This window comes from Pongo abelii, chromosome 13 (assembly GCF_028885655.2).
Source record: "Pongo abelii isolate AG06213 chromosome 13, NHGRI_mPonAbe1-v2.0_pri, whole genome shotgun sequence".
NCBI classification, from domain to species: Eukaryota; Metazoa; Chordata; class Mammalia; order Primates; family Hominidae; genus Pongo; species Pongo abelii.
The window spans coordinates 51,406,675-51,430,734 of NC_071998.2; the positions used below are offsets into that span (position 1 = coordinate 51,406,675).

Here is a 24,060-nt window from a genome sequence, read left to right on the forward strand (position 1 = left end):
GGCCATGTGGGCCATGCCTGCAGACCTCTAAACCAAAGAAAGTTTCCAAAGCCTTCTCTGGCAAATGTCCACTGATTCCAAAAGAACCAGAACTGCCTGGCAGGGAGGGGGAGAGGGAAGAGGAGAAGGGCATCCCTCTGGAGCACACATAACACAAATGGTCTGGGATGGGACAGGGCTTCCAAAGCTGAGGTGAGCTCACTGACAAGGGGTATCTGCCAATGCCATATATGCATGGCTACCTGACCTGAACATCTAGGACACCTCAAAATCTAGGAGGCAAGAGGGATCCAACAATGTTTCCCGGGATCCCACAGTAGAGAATGTTTCTGGGAACAACTCTGTTCTAGTTTCTCAAACCCACTTGGATATTTTCTTTTGCCTCTGGAATACCCAGATCTCTCCTACACCTATGCTTGCCAAGCAAGGGCTTGTGCGGGGCTAAACACTGAAATGGTTTTTACACCATGTCCTACTGGATCTGTGTTCTCCCTTAGAGCAGGCACAGCGTCTTCTACCTCAGCTGCACTAAGCCACAAAGAGCAGACCTTCTAAGGCAATAAGCAATGGAACAAGGGGACGAACCTGCAATCAGGACCTACCTCTGTCACTGTGTACTTTGAGGAGCTTCTGTGCGACTTGGCAAATATCACGTCTGTGAAATGAGTGTGAACTTACTCTGGAGCAGAGTTTGTTACAGAAAGCGATTGAAATAACACTGAAATAATACACTCAGAAAACATAAGCATAAATGTAGGTAACTAGGCTATTACAAAGTCTAAAAGATGCTGGGACTACTTTATAGCAAGTGGGAATGATAAATGGACCCAGCAAAACCTCACAAGTACAGGTTCTCATCTAATCTGACAAGTAGGCACGAAGTTCTGAGGACACATCTTTTAACTCTAAATTTCAAGACCAGAAAAGGTTAGTATAAACTAGATGGGAAGGAAAAAGAAAAAAAAAAGTTCTACATACTAAAGTTAATATTCTAAAAAATTGGACTTTTCCTACTATATGTCAGGCATTTAGTTTATTTGCTCCTTTCAAATTAGTAGGGGAAAAAAACCGGGGCTGGAAAGTTTAAGCAAACTGCCTTTATGTGAGAAAAAAACATTGGCTGTAAGAACCTCAGTTTGCATTGTACAGCCCTCAAAACTAAAGGCCATAACTACTCACCCCCAGAATCTTGAAGAGTATTGTTTTCATGCTTCTTTCACATTTCAACCAAAGCTGAAAAATGTAGCCAGTCCCCATGGAAATTTCAGTGATGGACTCCTGCTATCAAATTTCTAAATGGTCCTGTTTCTCTTCTCATGCCCAGTGGTGAATGTTAAGTGAGAACTCAAGTGTCCACTGTATCATTCTCCTCCCTCAAAGTGAGCTCAAAGTTCAGAGGAAAGGAAGCAGTCATCACTCTACTGTAAACATGGGCATGCTAGAGGATCCCAGGTTTTGGCAGAGGCCAACAGAGGCCCTGGAATCTTTATGCTCATTGAGTACTTTCAGGTGGGCAACTTTCATTCCCATCAAAATAGTGGAAGGCAAAAAAATTCATCACAAGTGTGTCCCAATTTCATAGACTGACAGATGGAGGTGTGTAATAATACATGTTTTATTACTTCCCTTGACAGCTACAGATTGCATGTGGAGTTTAACTGGGCTGATACACACATTTTGCAGGTGCATTGTTGAGAAAGAATTTTTTGGACATTTTCTCTGGCTAGCACAGAAATAAAGTACCTAGGTAGGGAAAGACATTTCCTGATAGTTCAAAGAGCGTTTCTCATTACTGCTCCAAACGCTCTCTCCAGTCACATAACCCGAACATAAGCATTTTTAACGCCTGCCAAATTTCTCAAACATGGATAGGCCAGCCTGCATTAAAGGATTCTCATCTGTTGGGCTTATGAAATGATTTGTAATCATCAACTCTATAAATATGGGTATGTAACTTTCTTTACTAAAGCATCAGGCTCCATAAGGGACTCTATTTGTGTCATACATAGATAAATAGCTTGGGATGATTAAACTTGATATCCTAAATCTGATTTTCATAGGAAACTGAAATTGCACTGTACCCTTAAAGCAGTTCTAGTTAACGAGTACCCGAGGCTTAGAGAACTAGTTCTTCAGTAGCCAGTAACATTGGGGTCACACTACATCTGATGAATAATTTGATGAATAATTCTTCCCAGTGGCACTCACATCTGATAAGCACATTGTGTGGATTAGAGAGTTTTTGGACAAACAGAAGAAAAACATCATTTTCTACCACCAGTTGCTCATGCTACAGGTATATCACCTAATGAAAACAAGATTTCTCTGAGGAATATGAAATGTAGTTAGTGTTTTCACCATATAATTATTCTGCCATGGTCTTCAAGATACTGAGACAGAAACAAACCTGATTACATTTTTTTTTTACGTGCTGATGAAACTTTCCATTAGGGTACTGAGCAGGATCCCCATCTCCCAGACAACAGTTCTGACGTAGATGAATTATCAAAAGTGGAAGTGGGATGATCTTAGCAATTAAACCCCATGACTTAAATAATGGTGTGTGGGGCTGGGCACCGTGGCTCATGCCTGTAATCCCAGCACTTTGGGAGGCTGAGGCAGAAGATTAAGTTGAGCCCAGGAGTTCAAGACCAGCCTGGGCAACATGGTGAGACCCCATCTCTACAAAAATATCTTGGGACTTCTCAGCCTCCGTAATCACAGAGCCAATTCCTTATCATCTCTTTCTACAAGTGTATCTCCTATTGGTTCTGCTTCTCTGGAGAACCCTGCCTAATGCAATATTATAAGGGGAAAAAACTTCCCCTGTAGAGTCAGCAGTAGTGAGCTGAGGAAGCCTCATTCATCACCAAAGTAAGAGAGGGAAGAGGCTACAGCAGCTAACAATGGTGACACTGTTAGAAAGTATATGGAACTTGAAACACAACATGATTGAATTATTCCTACTAGGAGCCTGGAACGGGGAACCAAGAAGGCAAGAGATTAGGATATGGCAGTGGGGAGCACAGAAGGAGGAAAGATCAGACAAAATAGAGAAGACCTGCACAAAGATGAATTTGGTTTTTGTTTTTTTTTTTTTTCTGAAGAAGTTATTAGGTCAATGGCAGTGGCTCACACCTGTAATCCTAGCACTTTGGGATGGCGAGGCGGGAGGATCGCTTGAGCCCAAGAGTTTGAGACCAGCCTGGGCAACACAGTTCGACACCATCTCTACAAAAAAATTTAAAAAAAAAAAAAATTAGCCAGGCATGGTGGCACATGGCTGTAGTCCCAGCTACTCAAGAGGCTGAGGTGGGAGGATCACTGGAGCCCAGGAGCGCAAGGCTGCAGTGAGCTGTGATCACACCACTGCCCTCCAGACTAGGTGACAAAATGAGACCCTGCCTCAAAAAAGAAAAAAGAAAAAAAAAGACATTACTATTCACCCACATTTAGATAGACGCATCCTTTCCAATCTATGTGAATTCATGCCACTCCATGCTACCTGCCCCCCTCCAGGGCAACAGTTGTGGCCACATGGGCATATGCAACTGCTGCTAAGCCTCAAATCCTTAACAAAAATGCTAAGTGACACTAACCAAGCTGTAAAGAGTTTTGCTTTTTCATTCTTGTTGATTTAAATGGCATGCGCTCCAGAAAACTCTTCTATGGGTTAGCTTCTATGTTCTTCTCACCACACTCAAGTGTACTTAAAATCATATTTGTTCTGGTTCACAGTGGGAGGAAATGGAGGGTGTCAAAGGAAAGACTTGCAGGATTTCAAACATTACGGGATCACAGACATTCTTTTCCAATGTAAAGACATTCCAGGAAAGCCTCAAACTGGCATGGTGTGTATAGGCTTGTGATGTAAAAGAGAATCTAGGGTTCATTAATTCCTATCATGGCTAAAGACTTCACTGTTTTACCTGTTTAACTGTGCTCAGGTTTTGAAATTAGTGCTCAGAAGTCTTTCACCCCATCACCACAGTGTTCCTCACCAAAACGTCTTCTGTCTTTTGCCAGCTCAATATTCACAGTCTTCACAAGAGAAGGCTAATTCTGAAACAACTATGTAGCCTGCACAGGGCTGGTGAAAGTCCAGGGGCCTCATTCTACCAATGGCTTTTCATGCCTCTCTTGCTCCTGCATATCCCTTCTCCTATTGCTTTAAATGTCCTTTCTTCCCCAGGGTTAAGAGTGGAAGTTCTAGAGACGGATTACATGTAATCAAATAGTGTTTCTGAAACTTCTTAATTATGTGTGACCTTGAGACAATTATTCACCATGTTGTGCCTCAGTTTCCTCAACAGCAAAATGTGAAAAATTATAGTGCCTAGTGTGTAGGGTTATGAGGATGAACTGAGTTCATGGTTCCAGTTCTTGGAGCAGTGCCTGGAACATAGTAAATGTCAGTAAGTGTTACTCATTCTTCCAGCCCCAACAGGTGGTAGATTGCTTGTAGTTCAAGTACAGAACCACATGGGTTCTAGACATGGGTCCATGGTAGAGAAAGCATCCATTTACCAGCCTACCTCCCACCAAGACTGAGCAAGGATTACATCTTTCTCTTTATGTTTCCAGCACCTAGTGTGGTAAGTAAGTGACACACAGCCGGTATTCAGTGAATGTAGATTGAGTGCTTGGAGAGACGACAAATTCTAACAAGGGGAATATGTCACCTAAGGGATGCTGTTTATGAATAACAGTGGCAATGCAGTAAAGGGAAGCTCCAGCCAGAACCCTGGTAAGAAACACAATTCACTCTTCTGGGATTTTTAAATAATTTATATTAATTTGCTTTAAAATCTTTCAAATAAGGTTACTTTTGTTTATATACTTGTCATTCTTACCAGCATAGAGAGAGAAGTAAGTATAACAAAACTAACTGAATCAATGTTTCTTCAACTCCTGGAGACCAAAATCCTAGAAACTGTCTTCAGCAATCTCAAAAGGTTACATTTAATTTTCAAGTGCACATAATACACAATTATGACTATTAAAGAGTCGCTGAAAATATCTTTCCAAGTACAAACAAAAGCAAAGCATCAACAGAGACCCAGAACGAGGCAGAAGTGATGACTACGTTATTAAGGGTCAGCTCCCCAAACTCACATACCCCCCGAAAGGAGAAGGGATAACAGGATCAGCACCAGACTAACTCACTCTCCTCTCAGTCATGGGATTTGATTTCGGTGTCAAAAAAACCCTCTGTGGAAAGTGCTCTTCTTGTGAAAACACCCTGCTAGAAAGCAAGCCCTGAAACAAAGTCAGTCATTACCCTGCCACACGTTCACTAGTTCCTCAGAATGAGCCCCAAGGTGTTTGCTGAGGGGACAGAGGAAGGAGGAGATGGAGACAGACCAACAAGACAGCCAGACACACACACATGCGTGCACACACACACACACACACAGAGTTCTAGTCTCCGCCACAGTAACGAAACTCATTAAATGCCACAGCCTTTCTGTGTGACTTTTGTTACTCCCATGTGGATATCCAAAGATTTAAATACATTGTCAAGTCAGATTAATCAAAGCCACATTCTCTAGTTAAGCATAAAGAAAAAGAAGTCATAAAAGAATTCAAATTTGTTCACATCTTGTAACAGAAAAGAATAGGGGGATTCATATCTGCTATGGTTTGAATAGGTCCCATCCAAAATTCAGGTGTTGCCAATGTGACAGTATTAACAGGTGGGCCTTTAAGAGGTGATTAGGTCGTGAGGGCTGCTCCCTTATTTCTTGGCCAAATAACATTTCTCACTCAATTAAAAGAATCTGGGAAGATCAGTCTAAGGTCATCTGGATATTATTTAGAATGATAAAGTCTGTGAACCAAGTGAATGAGCTACTCAAAAAGCCAAAAGAAAAATTCTGAAGGGCTCAGCTACTTTGGTTTTTTTTTTTTTTAATTACTCTGGGTAGCAGGCACTCAAGGAAGCCTACTTACCACGATATCCTCAGGAAATGTGTCTCTGCTGAAGGAGCCATCATCAAACATGACCTCATAGAAGGTCTGCGATGTCACAGCCATCACTCTGCAACTGTAATACCGGGTGTTCCGATGCTTCGTGATGACCGTTTGACCCACGGAAATGACCTTCTCGCAAGCCTTGGACTTCTAAAAGAAGGGACACAAAAAAAGAAGAAAAGAAGTAAGAGAGAGAACAGGAAAAGAAAGGACGTAACACAAAAAATATTCATTTGAAAAACAGTCATTTATTTGGCCAAGATTAAAAAAAAATTTTAACTTAATATTGAAGAATAATTTCAAACTTACAGAAAAGTTGCAAGAAGACAAATAGTATAAACAATACTTGTTTATACTAACACTCTTTACCCAGGTTCATCCATTGGTTTTGTGCGTGTATGCATATACAAAGAGAGAGAGAAAAGAATATGTATGTATAGATATACACACATATGTATGTGTATATGCAAATAGATCAACTTCAGGAAACTGAACACTGATAGGATACTTTAATCTCCATCTATACTCCAGTTGGTCAAATGATCCAGTAATGGCCATTATGGTATCCTCCTTCCCTACCGTCAAACTCCCAAGTACAGAATCCAGTCTAGAGTCAAGGATTGCATTTAGTTGCCACATCTCTTTAGGCTTCTTTAATCAGGACCATTTCCTCTGTCTTTGTTTATGGTAGTGCTACTTTGGAAGGATACAATTCTTCCTCTTCCTGCTTTTTAATAAAGCATGTGTCTTAAGTTTCCTCATGATTAGATTCAGGTTACACATTTTTGGCCAGAATCCCAAATAGGTGATGTTCTCTTGTTCTCAGGATATTCTGAAGGCACACGATGTTTGCTTACCCCTCAATGGTGATGTTAATTTTGATCCTGATCAAAGTATAGTTCAATTTCTCCACTTAATTGCTATTTTTCTATTATACTAAAGCAATCTGTGAAAGACACTTTCGTCAATATGTAAATGTCCTGTTCCTCTTAAATCTTGGAATTAGCGTCCACTGAGTTTTGTGCACAACCTTTACTGCAATGGTGGTGTATGCTCGATTTTTCCTGCTCTATCACCCCATCCACACTTATTTACTTAGTTGACATTTGGTAAGCAGGAGTCTTCCATATTTCCCTGCACCCATCCATCCACCCAACCATCCATCCATCAATCCATCCGTCCATCTTTCCTTCTATCCACCCATTGTCATTATGGGCTGATGAATTCCTCCTCCCCAGTTGTTTATAGTTCATACTTTATTATTTTGGTGTTCACACTGTCCCAGATTTGACCAATAAGAGCCCCTTCATACTGTTTCTTGTGATCTTTCTTTCTTTCTTTTTCTTTTCTTTTTTTTTTTTAACAGTAGTTCTTTACTATCTTGTCTGATAAGATGTTTCAGGATCATCTCGCACCAGTCCTGAACATTCCAGGAGTATGGTTCAGTTTAGAGGGGCAGTGACATTAGAAACTCAGATACAGGTGCTTAGGTATGCTCTTATTACAAGAGTATCTTTGATTCTCATCTTTCCGGTAGATGGAACAATGAAATACATGCATTTAACATGTGCACATATATGTGCATAAATACACACATGCATATATCAATTTGCCACAAACACACATATATTGGAAATCACCAGTTCAGAGTGATAGCCCTATTCATCCCTGCAGATTCTTTCTTGCCTCCCTCTATTCCATATTTGTATCTTCATCCTTTTTCAGTGAAAACCTTGGCCTCTACAATATAAACCCATTTACTCATTTGCTCAATCCCTAAATACACCCTAGTAATTTTTAAGACCTGTAGGAGAGCTGTATTAATAGTTTTAGACTAGAAAAACTAACGCATATGACAGTTCATTTTATTTTTAAATTAAGAATTAAGACTCAAGTTCAATTACCAGCTCATACTGATAACAGCTGGGTTGCAGTCCTTACCTAAGAATATGGGCATGAGTTGTAGACTCCATCTTTATTTCATTTTCTCCCTCCCCCTCTTCTCCTTCCACACATATTCTTGGCATCCTAAAAAACCATGTGTAGGCCTCAGGGTATATACATCATGCTAAGGAAACAAGAATAAATGACTTCTCTCAGAAATACTTGGCAGAGTGATTGGCACATATTAAGTGCTCTAGAAATGTTAGTTTGTTGTCTTTTGGGTTGTTTGTTTTGATTTTCAAGATAAGGCTATAGTCCCCATTCCCCTTTCAGGAACTCCTACAAAGCCTGTACCTACTAGGAAGAGACTGCAGTCAATAGCTAATGCCAAAGTCTGCTCTCAAGACTGGATCTTCTTTATACCAGCCTCAAAGTCTCATGCATCAACTTTGATTTGTTTGATGTCATGAGCTCTGACCTTCTGGGAAGGCCCTGAACCAAGCTCATGGGAAGGTCCAGGCCTTCATAATCCCCAAGGGACCAAAATTAGCCTGACATGTCATCTGTACCTACAGAAAGCTGGGACTCATTAAACCCCAGTCTTTTCTTGCATGGATATTTAGAACACTCCTGGGAAATACAGTTCATCATCATTCAGAATCACTAGTCAATCAGAGGCTTTGCTTTTGTTTCCCCAGTGAATTTCAAAAAAGCTAAAACACCTTGTAGTGTACAGAGTGTTATGCTTAATCTTTTTCTTCTAGAAACCAAACAAAGACATTCCCAGAGAGTCATTCATTCACTAATTTCCTCAACAGTCATTTGTAGCTAGCCAGTGGGCACCACATCTGGTGTGGGAGAGTCAAATATACAAAACCACTAAGACTATATTACTGTTTCCTGGAACAGTCCTATACAGGTATGTGCCATGAAGCCATCTCACAGGTGGCATGAGAGAAGACTGATGGAACACATTCTAGCATGCCATCTACAGCAGGACTCCTCATTCCTGGGCTTGCAGCAGTCAGAATTAGGGGAAGAACACAATCAAGGACAGACAGAGTGACAGGCATGACCAAAGGCCCAGAAGCAGGAAACAGCCATTCTGTTGTGGGAAATGCAAGAGGTCTTGCTGTGGTGTGGAAAGTAGGAGAAACTAGAGAAATGGCCCAGGGACCAGGGGTCAGGGCACTGGGGGTGGGGGAGAACAGTTCTTATGCCATCCTAGGGAGTCTAAATGTTATTCTGTGAACCTAGGAAGCTACTGAGGGGTTTAGATGTAGAAGACAGGTAATCCAGGTCTGTATGGCCATAGACAAGGGGCTGGTGGAGCTTAGTGCAACAGTATAGTGGGAGATGAGGGTCTGAAGAAAGGAACTGGGGACAAGAATGCTCATGATTTGGACAAAGGGGAAAGCCCCTCCCAACAAACATCTTCATAAGGGTCTCTAACCATCTCTGTCATCTCGTGTACCACATACCTGACAGAACAAAAGGATATTTTCCTTCTTTCCTTCCTGAAATCATTCCCCAGTGATTACTGGGTTGCTTGCGAAAATCTTCTGTACCTTTAGGTGTCGGTAGTTATGTAAACATTTGACAAAGCACAACAGTAAGAAGCCTGATTTATATGCACTATACTTGAAGTAGAAATTTTTAACAGCTAGGTGACAGTATATAACATATACTGAAATAATTATGCAGTTTACGACTTTACCCCCATTCATCCCCTTTAAATATATCCAACCTTTTAAAGTAAGAGAATGACTTGGATGTAGTAATTAATATGAGTGGAGGCACAGCATGCAGAGTGATGTGACTCCAAGATTGGGCCTGTGACAGCTACTTCTTACAGGTTACAACTAACTCTAGGAGGCCACATTCACAATCTGTGTGGCCACAGACAGTGGCCCTGAGTGATGTGGATTAGGGACACACACAGCTTCATCTTGGCAGAACTTTCTTGCAGATGTTGCCCTCTCTGTCAAACTGAAAAACAGTCATTGTCAGAATTACAAGCATTGTATTTTATTTATGATATTAGTTATTTACTGTATATTTTGTTAAAATTGGAAGTTTAATAAAAATTGTTTGCCCTCAAAGGGGACAATGTGTTGGGATTTGCATTATAAGCTGATTACTCTTACTAGCTGTGTGATCTTGGGGGTGTTACATAACCCTTGTTAGCCTCAGTTTGGTCATCTGTGGAAGAAATTATACCTAAATCAAAGGTGTGCTATAAAACAGGATGAAGCACAAAGGATGCCTAGCCTCATTGGGAGCAGACTCTCAGCAAATCCTAACTGGCTTCATCTAGGAAATGAATAACATACTGAGACCTTCAGCTCAGGTGAATCAACCACTTTCTTACGGTATCTGAGTCATTGGCATGGATGAGTGGGCAGCACCCTGACTTCACACTGACAAGGATCAGTCCAGCCCCAAATCACTGCCAGGAAAACAATCCAGGCACCCACTCTTCACCTTACCCGCTCCAGTAGCCTCCGACTCTACTCTTGTCAAATTCAGGCACATGGCTATTGTCCCCAGGAAGGAAGGCATAACGTGGTCTCCTGTCCATCCCCAGGGCTCCCAAAGCCTTTGTTAACAACTCTCTTAAGACCCTGGCCACATGACTCTTTCAGTTACCATCCCTTTAATGACAGGGTAAACTCTAAGAATCAGTGCCAGAGCTTGTCTTTTTATCCACAGAACCCAGCACGGTGTCTGTAACACTGTTCCTGACAGATGAACAGTGAATGAATGAATGGATGGATAAATGAGTGGGTGAGTGAATAGGCATAGACAAATTTTCAAAATGGAAGAGGAATGAATTCTATCTGCTCCTGTCCAGAAAAGGGCAAAGAGAAGCAAAGGGGCACCGTAGAGTGATATCCCTATTCATCTCTACAGGTTCTGTTTCTTTGGTTTCTCTTTCTTTGGCTAGGTGTGCATGTATGTGGGTAGCGGAAGGGAATATAGAAGGTTTATGGTGAAATTCACAGGGTCTGGAAAGTAGAAGAGGCTAGCCAAGGGAAAAGGAAGGTGATGCAGGCTTTATAAGGAAGAGGCTGGCTCCAGATCACGACCATTTTCTTCCTGCTTAGGATATGAAATTTATGCAGATTGGCTGCTTAGAAAAATGGCCAGTATATAAATTAAATACACAACCTTCATCTAAATAAAAATTCTCAGAAACTTCAGGCATGACCATTTCATGAGGAGTACTAAGGGAAATGGATTCTTTCATAATGCTATTTTGATAGGATTTCTGATTTATTTTTGCAGGAAAAATGTATTGACAAGCATACCCCATAACTGATTATATATCCTCAAAAGTATTTCCTGTCAGAAAAGTCTAAGAATCCATTGATGTTAAGAATGTCATTTCTGATCAGAGAAGACAGGCATCATGCGAGGGCATCCATCAGATTAAAGAAATGGCTATGGTGTTCTGAAGATTAGTGTGTAAGCTAAGGCTGTAAAACTTGAATTTTCTTTAATATGAACTAAGCAGAAATGAACCAACAGTGGCTTAAAAAAATATACATGTCATTTTAAAAAATGGTAGGGCCAGTTAGAGATGCTGGGGATACGACCAAAATGTTAAGTAAAAAAACGTTATAGACATTCCATAAAAGCATAAATAATTCCTAGGAACAATAACACATCTAGAGTTTCCAGCATATGTCCATATACATGAGGTAATTAAATTCTCCCAATAATTTTGTGAGGTAGTTTTTATTTTGAATAAATAGATGATGTAACATCTACTGACACTCTTGGCAAAGTCAAGTGACTTTTCCAAGATCTCAGAACAGTTTAGAAGTAGTCTAGAGCAGTGCTCTCCCATGACGTGTGATATGGTTTGGCTCTGTGTCCCCACCCAAAGCTCATGTTGAATTGGAATCCCCAATATTGGAGGTGGGGCCTGGTGGGAGATGACTGGATCATGGGGGTGGTTTCTAATGGTTTAGCACCATCTCCCTAGTGCTGTCTTGTGATAGAGTTCTCACGGGATCTGGCTGTTTGAGAGAGAGAGAGAGAGAGAGAGAGAGAGAGAGAGAGAGAGAGTGTGTGTGTGTGTGTGTGTGTGAGAGAGAGAGAGAGAGAGAGAGAGTGTGTGTGTGTGTGTGTGTGTGTGTGTCATCTCCCACTGCTATCTCTTCCTTCTGCTCAGACCATATAAGATGAGCTGCTTCCCCTTTGCCTTCTGCCATGACTGTAGGTTTTCTGAGGCCTCCCCATCCATGCTTCCTGTACAGCCTGCAGAACCATAAGTCAATTAAACCTCTTCTCTTTATAAATTACCCAGCCTCAGGTAGTTCTTTATAGCAATGCGAAAACAGACTAATACAACATAGGTGCTCCAGACCATCAACCAAAAGAATAAACATGGAAAGAAAAGGAAATAAAACCAACCAGAAAATAAGCATGGGAAAAAATGAGTGAAGAAATAAAACCAGGAAGTAAACATAGAAAAACATGAGCGAGGAAACAAAGCCAACCAGGAAGTAACACCAACAGAATTCAAGCAGTGGTCTAAAGAAATTACATTTCCTTTTTTTTTTTTTTTTAAGCCTTCCATTGATTGAATGGAAGGTATTGTTCTAGATACTTGTTGAGGCACTTCCCACGTAAGATTTATTTACTTTCCCCAATATACCCACAGGGTTGGATTAGTAACTTGGATTTGGAGCATGTCTGGTGATAGAAATGCAGAATGTATATGCTCTCACTTTTCATCTACGTACACATATGTATACACACATGTACACTGTGGTAAATTTCCAAATTGCCCAAAAATCTTCACTCCTCCCCGTTTTCACATCCTGTGCATATGACTTTGTAGTTCTCCCTATCAGGGACTGAAGTTTATTTCCCACCCTTTGAATCTGGGCTAGACTGTGGCTTAGCTTGCACTGGCCAAAAGAATATAGCAGAAGTAATGGTACATAGATTCGTAGTCTTTTGTTCAAGAGGGCTTGAATACTTCTCTTTCTCTCTAAGAACCTCGGACTCTGCTGTGTGAACAAGCCCAAGTTACCCTGTTGGAGATGAGAGATCACATTGCCCACAGGCCATAAACCTGTGAGAGAACCCAGCCAAGATCAGACAAGCTATTCTGCAGCTGACCACAGATGCATGAGGCAGCATAGCTTAGACCAGAAGAACCCCTCAGCCAAGCCTAGCCTAAATTGATGACCTACAGAATCATGAGCTAAATAGTTATCACTGGTTTAAACCGCTAAATCTTGTGATGATGTGTCACTCATGCAGATATGTATGCCTAGAAAAAAGGAACACTGAGAAAATATATACTAAAATGTTAGTAATGTACAACTCTGGGTAATGGGATTTATTTAGTACTTCTTTATGTGTTTCTCTGTATTTTTCATGGATTATATATTTAATAATTCCTGAAATACTACATGTAAAAAACTAAGAGTCCTTCCAATTTTTAAAAATTCCTTAAATATCAGCCAGCCCATGTATAGTCAGAACTATTCAACTGATATTCTAAAAACAAAAACAAAGAACAGCTGACCAAGTGAGTTAGGAAGAAAACATCATCTCCAACATTTATTCTTCAGTTCAGTAAATATGATGTAAGAAAGACTTGAGAGAATGAACACTTTGTAAAGTGAAATGATAAAAATTTGGTCATAAAATTTCATCTGACTTACCTACATCTCATATTTAAGGCAAATGTGATATAAGAAAAAAATTGCACTTTTACTTTGTTTTTAATAATCACCACTGATTCCAAAGACATGTTGTTTCAATCAAATAAATAATTTCATTCTCAGGTTTGGGGCTGTATTAAGAAAAAAACTAATGAGGTCTTTTTGGAATTCATTACTATACCTGTCCTTTCCATCATCCTAAGCCACCTCTAAGGGACAGCACTAATAATAATATCCAATTGTTTAAATGTAGAAGAGTTTTCTCTCCACTGATACCATGCTGCCTTCAATCAAGTGTGAACTTGGAAATTATACAGGCCCTTATAAGAAAACTCTCTAGCTTTCCTAAGGCTACCAATGTTGAAATAAATAGCCAAATTTCAAACAAAAGACAGCTAACTACCAATGATTACAACCTGAAGAAGGAGGAAAGTATGTTCCTAATACCTGGACTGCTTCATCAAAGGCACAACATCCAAAAGCCTGACTTTAAAAAATTTAAAGTTAGCATTGAGAAAATCCAATGAAAAAAAAATTCATCATTCCTTGCCTGATGAGCATTCTACAGCAGTGAACTCTGAGCCAAAATGCCAAGAACAAGCTGTCAATCAATGCCACGAGGAAGAGCAATACTAGAATGGGATGGGGTTAAAAAAAAGTGGCATTTAAATAAGAAATTACTAATGGCTCACTACAAATAAGGCACATTCCTAGGTGCTAAGAATAAAAATAAAATAATGAGAGAGTCCCTTCTCTCAAATAGCTCACATACTAGTAAGAGAGACAGACATGGCTGATCATAATGCAAGGTATTAAGAGAGCTCAGATCAGGGAAGGAAGAGGCCCTCCAGAAAAGAAAATGCAGGTAAACATCTGAACCAGGCCGGAGGCTGCCAGGAAGTACACATGCACCACCCCAGGAAGGCTGCTGAAATATGTGCCAGGGACCTCTCTGGCTACTTTGTGAAGCCCTACTCAGAACTATGTTTTCAAATGCATAAAATAAACACAGAAGATTACAAACAAATAATTATATTAGAAAAATAAACTTGTTTTTCTTTCTTTTTTTTTTCTTTTTCCTTTTTGGTTCCCTGACTGGGAAGGAAAAATAAATATGCTTCTAAAATAATGCATTAAATACTAATATCCAAAGGTAGGTCTAACAACTATTAATATCCTGATTACAAAGTTGTTGATGAGCATAAATAATATTTTTTAAATTTCTGTTAAAACGGTAATATGATTTCCATTGTAGACAGAGTTACAAAAACTGTTAATGCAATCTCTGCCTATGCTCAAGATTGACAGAACTGTTAAATTTGTGCTAGAATTAATGAAAGAAAATAGTATTTTTTCCCATTTTCTAAGACACAAATTTTTCTTCATAATTATTAAAAAGATTTTATCACCTGGAATATTTAATGACGCAGTAGCCAATCTTTTAACAGTAGACTTAGGAAAATGGCAACAATGCTATTTATATAATGGTGTTTGTATATACGTCACTAAAAAGACACAGTAATAAAATGAAACTCAATGAAGGCACCTTATGAAGGGTTAAGTTATGGAAGCTAAAATAGGTAATTTTTTGGTGGCCTAACCTGACACAGGAATCTAACTTAAATACTCAAGTGGACATATGCACTGCATTCTTAAATATCATTTCTCCCCACTGAGTTTTTGACAGAGACCAGAGAGAGAACAGTTAATCTCTAGGTCAAGAGCACAGGGGGAAGGGCTTTTGTGAGGTAGAATAAGGGAAGATTCTTTGCTTTGGCCGTATAGGTAGTCTCTTATCAGACCTGGCAAGGCTGACCTGTGTTTACATCTGGAAGGAGGGTCACCCAACATCTAGCAGGATGAGTCACGGGCGGACATGTCATCTTGGGAAAATCCCCAACTGGGTTCTCTATCTACATATGATGTTAATAAAGGGTGTAAATCCAAATGCAATAATGTACGTAGAAACCCACAGCGCCAGCAAGGCTGAACAGGTGAAGAAATCAAACTAAGTAACTTAGCCGATGTACAGGCCAAAGAGCACGTTTCCATGTGTATGCGATGACCCTTTCACCAACTCAACTTTGTTATTTATCCTTAATTTCTATGAACTAATAACCTGTGAAATATTATTATTGTATTTTTTCAAAGTATCCATCTGATAAAAATTTCTACAAGGATTGCAATAAATAAATCAATACAAACTGTTCTTCTTTTACCAAAGGTATGCAGCAGGAACCACTCATCTAAACTTGCCTTGTCATAGTGAAAGCTTTCTTTGTAAATTACAAGAGCCAGGTAAAAATCCTCTGCCCAGAAAAACCTAAATCCCTGGGGCTTCGTGAAGAAATACTTGTTCTTACAGCACAAATACACATATGACTCATCAAAACGTCACAAGTATTTAATTTTCCACATGTCTGTATGTTCACGTGTACTTTTATTTCTCATGGGTTTTTAATTACAAACATATAATACAGTGGGAAATGGTGGTAAGCAGTTTCCCAGCAGATTTAAGGTCTTATTCACTTTAATGTCTGTAGGAGCACAAACAACAGGCTGCATTAGATGCTGAGAAAAAACTAATTTTTTTCCATCTGAATCATGAGCTCACCTCAGAGGTAGTGGCCCTGTTTGGTAAGTGAAGAGAACTGGGAAGAGAGAACCATCTTTAGATATAGCAGAATCTTTGCCTCACTGTGTTAATGTGTAAACCTCTCAACAGGAACACACCACCTGCTTGCTACGTATTCTAACTAGTAAGCAACTTAATTCATAAAGAGCAGAGATGAGAGTTCACATTAGTTAGACTGGTGGAGCTGGTAGTGGGCCACTGCTAAGCTAAAACCTGGCATGAGCTTCGCCTACAGTCACAACCGATTTCATTACTGTTGCTAGAGAATCAGTGAGTACCCAGATGCTAGGCCCTAGAAGTTCTGCCTTGGGCTTTTTTATTTCAGGAGTTCTTCAGGCTTCTTGGGTGCCAACAATATAATTTAGGAAGAGCAATATATTCCCACAATCTCAATCATTAACAGCAGTGTGTGTGTGTGTGTGTGTGTGTGTGTGTGTAGAAATTAACAAGATGATTCTAAAATTTATACAAAAATGTGAAGAACCTAAAATACTCAAAGCAATGTTGAAAATAAAATAACAAAGTTGGAGGAATTACAATTTGGAGAGAATAAAATGAGAAGGAAAGCATTTACTCAACAATAAGATAATATTTCCTTTAAATGACATCTGATGGGACACTTTGAAATGAGAGAAGCAAGCGACACAGGGTATCACTCAATGGTAACTCCTACCTATAACGATTTCTGACTCTCAATTACAGTTGGTGAATGGGTTAAACACACTAAAACAGATGCAAATATTTTGTTATTGAACAAGGTAACCCAAAGCAAAACAGATTAATTAAATAGTTTAACAGATTTTCTGTACCACCAAGAAGGAAGTCCAGGTAAATCATAATACCATGTAAACAAATCCAAGTCATAGTCTCAAACCAGAAAAATGACTACTAAAACAGCACAATCCAAATGAAATGCCATGTGCTCTGATTCTGACAACCTGAATGTTCTATAACTTTTGAAGACTGTTGAACCTCTCTGAAATTCAATTTCATAATCTGTCACATGGGTATAATCATAATATGTACCACACACAAGTTTTCTATGAACATCAAATGAGATAATGTACTACGTGTAACTATAAAAGACACTATACAAATGTTAGTTATTATTATACTTTTGTAACTCTTATCTACATTGATACACTGTCCCCAATAAAGATGGGTGGTCATTTTGAGCAGGAGACAAAATTAGAGAGGAAGAGGTAATTGTGCCTATAAAGACACACTGCTTACATGAGGAAAGAATGACAGAGAAAGAGAAAACACAAACTTCCTAGGTTTCTCTGGACTTCAGGAGAAGCAACTAAAGGTACAGTGAAAGGGAAGTCAGCCAAAAGCTTTCCAATGTCCATCACATCCACAGCAGGAGTGCAGATTCTGCCTATCTTGCCAATGTTACTCAAAAGGGATAAATCCACAAACTGTTTAAAGTCCAGTATTAATCAGCAAACTAAATCCATCTGTCAGATTGTCTAGTGTTAATTGAGTGGACCCATGTACCCAGCACTGTGCATGAAAGAGAGGTATGTTATGCGGTTCACATGGGGGCAGGATGGGAAAGAACTGGGGTGCTCTAATGGTAACTGCATCCTTCCTAGTTTCCTGCCTGCAGCCCTCCTGTTCTTGATCACCTAAGGTCCATATAACCTTAGGTGGTCCACATAACCTCAATTAAAGTTACTTTCTCAGATACAGTAAGGACACTGCTCTGTTCTCCAAATATGTAATAAACATGACATTTTAAGGTATAATTAAAAGTTGTTGAATTTAAGGATTTCCAAATTTTGTATTTTCTTCTACTTCCTGAGAAATGTATGGGGAAAGGTGAACAAACTTAACTAAAAGGCCCACTCAAGGAGGGACAAACAAAATGGAAAATAACTCATTAAGGTATCTGATGCTTGCAAAGAAGAAAGTTTCACTTCTCCCTGCCTCCTGCTCCAAGCAAAAGCGTGCGAGTGCCAGGTCTTCCCAGTAATGGCTGAGAGAGCCAAAATGACATTTCAGAATATCATTCCAGAAGAAACAGGAATTTCTTACGTTTCTTCAGACATTATAATTTCACTGACCCACTATACCAGTGTAGGATGAGAAGACAAGAAAGGACATGTGACACTTCAAGATGAAAAGATGCCAACTTCTGACTGGCAATGGTCAAGAAACTACCCGTTTTCCCTGGAAAGAAAAGAGGTATTGACTTGTATGTGAGAAATGTGCAGAGCCCAGGATGCTCCAATATTCCATGGAAGGACATGACAAAGAAGATAAGGCATTCCTCTGGAATCACTGGCTTCCTGCCAAGAGGCTTCATGAGGACTTTTGAGCTAATCCAGAGTTTTGTGTATCATATTTGTTGAAAGTGGACATACAATCAAGACTTGGAGAGTAGCCCTTTTAGTTAGAAATATTGGAAGTTATTTCATTTAATTGCCTTTTCTATTGCTTGCAGTTAATAGTCTTAAAAATATACTTTCATTACATTTTGTCAGTATCTAAGGATTTCATTATGGCTATGGCATCTAATTACTGTTTTCTACATGAAGGAATTGAATATCCTACCTCTTACGCATTACAAGATGCTGGAATGTCAAACACCCTTTGCTGTTGTGTGTCTGTTGACACATTCCATTTATATTTTTCTACTGTATCTATGATGCTTGACTCTAATACCAATATTAAAATATGAGATTAGTGTCACTACTTAATTTTCTTAAGCTATCAGACGATTCTGCATGCCTTATTTTTTTTAAAAAGTACAAACTGCTGAAAAGCTTAAAATTTCCTGGGAACCAAGAAATATTAATTCTGTGCAAAAGCAAGCAAGCATTTTACATGAAAATACACCTTATCTATGAAAAAAAAAAATAACCAAATAGGTGGTCCTTGGATTGGAAGAGTTGATTTTCCTCAGTAAGTTGGCCCTTGAAGTTGTCAAGTATCAAGTGTCCCATGTAAATATTTCTGACCCACCCATTCTGATGGGTCTGCTTTTGTGATAAAAACCAAACACCTACACCAAAATGCCTTTGTCTTGAATTTTTTAAAAATCAGGGTCAATTTGCAGTTTCATAAGGACAGAATAAAAAATTCAGGTAAATATTTTTCCTGAAACCACATTATTCCACACAGAACTAAAACTGTATTTTGAGAGAGATGAAAGCTATTAAGTTTTACTAATGAAAATGCGAATACATTGCTGTGATTATTCATAACTAAATAGGTGCTAATTCCCTTCATTCTAATTAAGTTTAAAACGTTATCAATTGTTATTAATTTCTCAATGTACCCATATACATATCAGAACAGATAAAATTTTGTGTTTTTGTCCCTGAGGGTGACTAGACTCAGGAACATGAATTCCTAGCTGACAGGCACAATGTCAGCTCTTTCCAGAATAAAGCCAAGTAGTATAGCTGCAGAGAGATTTTACAGGTGCTTCCCAAACTACAAGATGTTAACTACCATGAACCAGGCCTAAAGGATCTCTCCCCAGAAAACAGAATAAGGAATAGTATGGTAGCAGCCCCTCTCCTCTGAATATGTTTTATATCAAATAATATGAAATTGCTGGTATTAAACCAGTTTTAACCTATAAAACAGCAATTTCATATGTTCATCCTGGGATGTACCATTTGGCCTCACAGCAGTATTTATCAGGGCTTTAAGATATGGGTAAGTCTCTCAACAGGACTTCAGCACAGTTCTAAGTGGCAAGCAGTAAAGAAGCAGAGCAGGAACCTGAATGCAGGACTGCCTGGAGTCAAGATTGTTTTGAATACACCACACTCCTAGATGCTGGCAACTCCTGATGCTCTCCAGCACAAGTCTTCATGAATCCAGAATTCTGAGAAGTACCAGTCCTCTGAAGCTCATTTCCCAGACTTTGACGATTGATCAACATAATAGGAGCTCATCAAATGCTCAAGAAATTATTTTTCATTAGCACGAAGAATATCCTAGAGTTCAACCATTTTTAGAGTAATCTTTCCAAAATCACCTTAAACTCTCTTGCCTTCTTTCGTAGAGTACACTGAGGCTGTTGTGAGCATGGGGGTTTGCAGCGGCTCTCCTTAAGCCCTTGCTCTATCAATGGAAAGCACAGGGAGAGAAGCATGATGCTCACTGACCCAGCCCTTCCTATGGAAATGGCTAAAGATCAGCAGTGGGAAAACAAATTAGGGGGTTCTGAATAGGGTTCAAAAATGTTTAATGGGATATATTTAAATTTCCTAGCAAAATTAAGAAAAATTTTATCTTCTCTGGCTTTACCTGATAATGTGAATAAGAGAAAGATAGGTTCTGAATGTAAATATTCTAAAAGGTCTGTGCTAAATATTCCTCCTTCCAGGCAAATCTAACCTTCACTTTCCATCATCTGGGATAAGTGGAGAGAGAGCTCAACAAAACCCTTCTATTGATAGAAAGGTGAGGGATTTCTTTTAAAAAATGTGTGTTAGATTTAGGAATACTGATCAGATTCAGGTTTGAATCGCTGTAGTATTTTTTTAAATCCTTGCTAAGAATTCTCATTACTCCATCCCTTTGCTTTCGTCAGAAATCTCTCTTTGTCAATAATAACACTGCAAATTCAGCAGGCCATTTGTTAAAAAGCTTATGTAGAAGAAACAAATCATATACAAAAACAAGATGATTATGTAGAAGTCTGAGGAAAAAAAAGAGTATAGCTGGTCAAAACAAACTTTGTTAAACAGAATTTTAGTTTGCAATATCCAAATTGTTAAAGGAAAAACAATTCTGTCATCAGCAAAACATAAAGACACCCAGGATCTTAGAGACACTATGAGGATTTGTGGAAATGACACCATTCAGATCACTGTGAGATAAGTGTTAGCTAAATTCTGGTTCACTTTATGAAAAGGAGAAAGCAGAAACTAAAGGAAGACAGTATCAAGCCATGGAAGTGAGCTCCAGACGAAGTGAGGGAAAATAAAAAGGAAATTGAAAGGATAGATTCAACCCATAGCTACATTTGATGTATCAGCCCTGTGGTGGCCAGGGCAAGCTCACTGGCATTAGATGGGCACACTGAAAGTGATATTAGGCAAAATTCTTCCTCATAATCAGTTCTAAATTAACTGGTTGTCCCTTGGGGTCTTCTCTCTCCATTCCCTACTACATCTGATTTACCAAGGCCTATAATTCCACCTCCAAAGTGTCCTCATAATCAAGACCCTTCTCCTCATCCTGGGACATGGCCATGGTGGAAATCCAGGTCTCTGTTTCTTCTCACCCTCTCTGGAGCATCAGCTCCCTGTCTCTAATCAATCCCTTCTACTCTCTAATCCACTCCTACTTGGCCTCAAGACTGAGCTTCCTAATACTGCCTCACACATAAACCTCGCATGGGACCATCCACTGTAGAATAAAGCAGAACTCCCCTAAATTTGCCTGAAGCAGTGGCAAAGGAGTTCAAGGAATCCCCCGGGGAACATGGATGAAGGAAAGTCTCAAGAGTAATGCCTAAATGAGAAACTCTTTTTTCTTTTTAATCTTCCCTACTTTGAGGAACTCTTGAAACAAGATAAATAATAGCCTCTCCTGCCTGGTTTCAGCACGACCCACTTTGTGCGTGTGGGTGCATGTGAGAGACAGCTATTGGGTAACATGTTTGCACCCCACCAAGGGGTGAACTGAGTACCTGTGGGTCTTGCTCCCCTGAAGCCTCCCCAAAACAATCTTCTCCTCACCATGACCCATCTCCTCTAGAAAGGATAATCCTTCCTGTCCCTCACCTCGTCCCTAAAAACAGATCCTTGTTTAGCTAAGAACATTTCCCTAACTTGAAGATGAGAGAAGATTTTTTAAATTTTAATTCAGGGACATATAAAAAGGGGGTTTCACTTTTTATGAAAGACAGTCCTCACACTCTGATTACCCAATCTACTTCACCAGCTTCATCTTCGCACTCACCACTCCATCCTGACTCCCCCGTAAACCTGACATGTCTTAGACCCAGTAACACTGAACTCTTCAGCCCTCCTCAGATATACCAGGCCTTTGAGGAAGTTTGTGCACACACTATTCCCTGTGCTTAGAACACCCTAGACTCTGAGTCAGATTGCCTGGCTTTGTATCCTGGCTCTTCCACCTACTACCTGTATAATTTACAGCAAGTTATATAAACGTAAACTCACTCTGTTTCCGTTTCCTCATCTGTTAAAAAAAAAAATTAAAAGATAATAATAGTACAGGTTGCACAGCTCTCATCCAAAATGCTTGAGAGCAGAATTATTTCAGAATTTTTTGAATTTTAGAGTGTCTGCATTATACTTACTGACTTAGTTTCCCAAATCTTAAATTGTGAATTCTGAAATGCTTAAATGAGCATTTCCTTTGTGTGTCATGTTGGTACTCAAAAAGTTTCAGATTTTGGAGCATTGTGGATTTGGATGCTCAACCTATACCTACCATGAATGGGATATTGAAGATTAAATAAGTTAATATCTGAAAAGCCTTTAGAACGCAGCTTATCACATTGTATTAAATAAATGTTTCCCACCACTGTCTCATCAAAAAAAAAAAAAAATGTTTGCTTGACACACTTGTGTGAATGAAGTCTGGTCAGCAGGAATGAAGTAGGACGGAGAAGTTTAAAGAAAAAAAGTTACATTTACTTCCAGGATGCTTCATGGTCCCTACATATATTGAACTGAACAGTTTTAAGGCAGTCTAAAGTTCTCCATAACTAATTTTTGTGCTAAGCCATATTTTTGATGATCTGGCCAAACAAGTGCTGGGATAAGAAAGGGAAAGCAAACAGTATAGTTGCCATATTAGTTATCAGTTTCTCTCCAATACTGCAAGTCTTAGAAAAGTGGCTGTATTTTCCTTGGTTTCAGGTCGGTTTAAAAATCTTGGGATGAAGTCAGTTTCTGAGATTTCTACCCCACTTTCATCCCTTCTTCAATAGGTTTAAAATATTTTCAAATGTGGGAAACTGTCTTCAAAGGAACTGTAAACTTTGCTCTTAAAGAAAGAGACCTGAAAAGCAGAGGCCCCCTGTGGAAGAGTATGTGCACCGTAATCAGGCTCTGGATCCAAGCACACAGAGGATGAGAGGGTGGTAGGCCCAACCCATATCTCATTCCCACCCACTAAACCATACAAACCCAGGAAGAGTTAAGAGAATTTTAGAAAAACAGGTCCAAATCTTTAGGCATCACTTAAGAAAGGAGAAATTGCATTAATTAGCCCTCAAGTTAGAAAATATAAAAATAAATTTATTAAAGCCAGGAGAATTGGATATATCAACATGAACCCCGAACCATTTGAAAAAAAATACTATTTATCTGCTCTGTCACTAAAGTGGCTCTGGTACTAAATTAGCCAGCATTCAAATGAAACAAAACATGGTAATGTGCACCTTTCATGGCAAATTTGGTCTCTAGTAGAGCTCCCATAAAAAAGAACCAGGGCTCTTTGATGAATCACTGATTCCCAGTTTGGTACAATAGAAACTAAGATAACTTTGGCATTTCCCACTGAGAAAAAAACAAAGATAGTTTCAAAGATGTCTGGAAGTGTGGATTAGTCCATTCTCATGCTGCTATAAAGAACCGCCCGAGACTAGGTAATTTATAAAGGAAAGAGGTTTAATTGCCTCATAGTTCCACATGGCTGGGGAGGCCTCAGGCAGAAGGCACCTCCTCACAGGACAGCAGGAGAGAGAATGAGTGCTGCGTGAAGGGGAAAGCCCTTTATAAAGCCATCAGATCTTGTGAGACAAACTGCCACCATGATCCAATTACCTCTACCTGGACTGCCCTTGACACATGGGGGTTATAATTCAAGATGAGATTTTGGGTGGGGACACAGCCAAACCATTTAAAAGTGGTTTAAAATTAGAAATAAAGCAGTCAC

At 39.4% G+C, this 24,060-nt stretch overlaps 1 protein-coding gene across 12 annotated transcripts in view; it reads right to left on the reverse strand.

Annotated features, from left to right (window-relative positions):
- The window catches only part of KDM4C (lysine demethylase 4C), a 412,741-nt gene that overhangs the window by 41,399 nt on the left and 347,282 nt on the right, over positions 1–24,060 (reverse strand). For 11 of the 12 annotated variants that reach the window (XM_054519941.2, XM_024251879.3, XM_063713994.1 and 8 more), the window contains one exon: positions 5,953–6,123. In XM_054519941.2, coding sequence (XP_054375916.1) covers positions 5,953–6,123 — 171 coding nt within the window. Of the gene's footprint in view, positions 1–5,952; positions 6,124–7,914; positions 8,042–24,060 lie in introns of those variants that run through there. The other variant, XM_063713998.1, reaches the window with a different exon arrangement.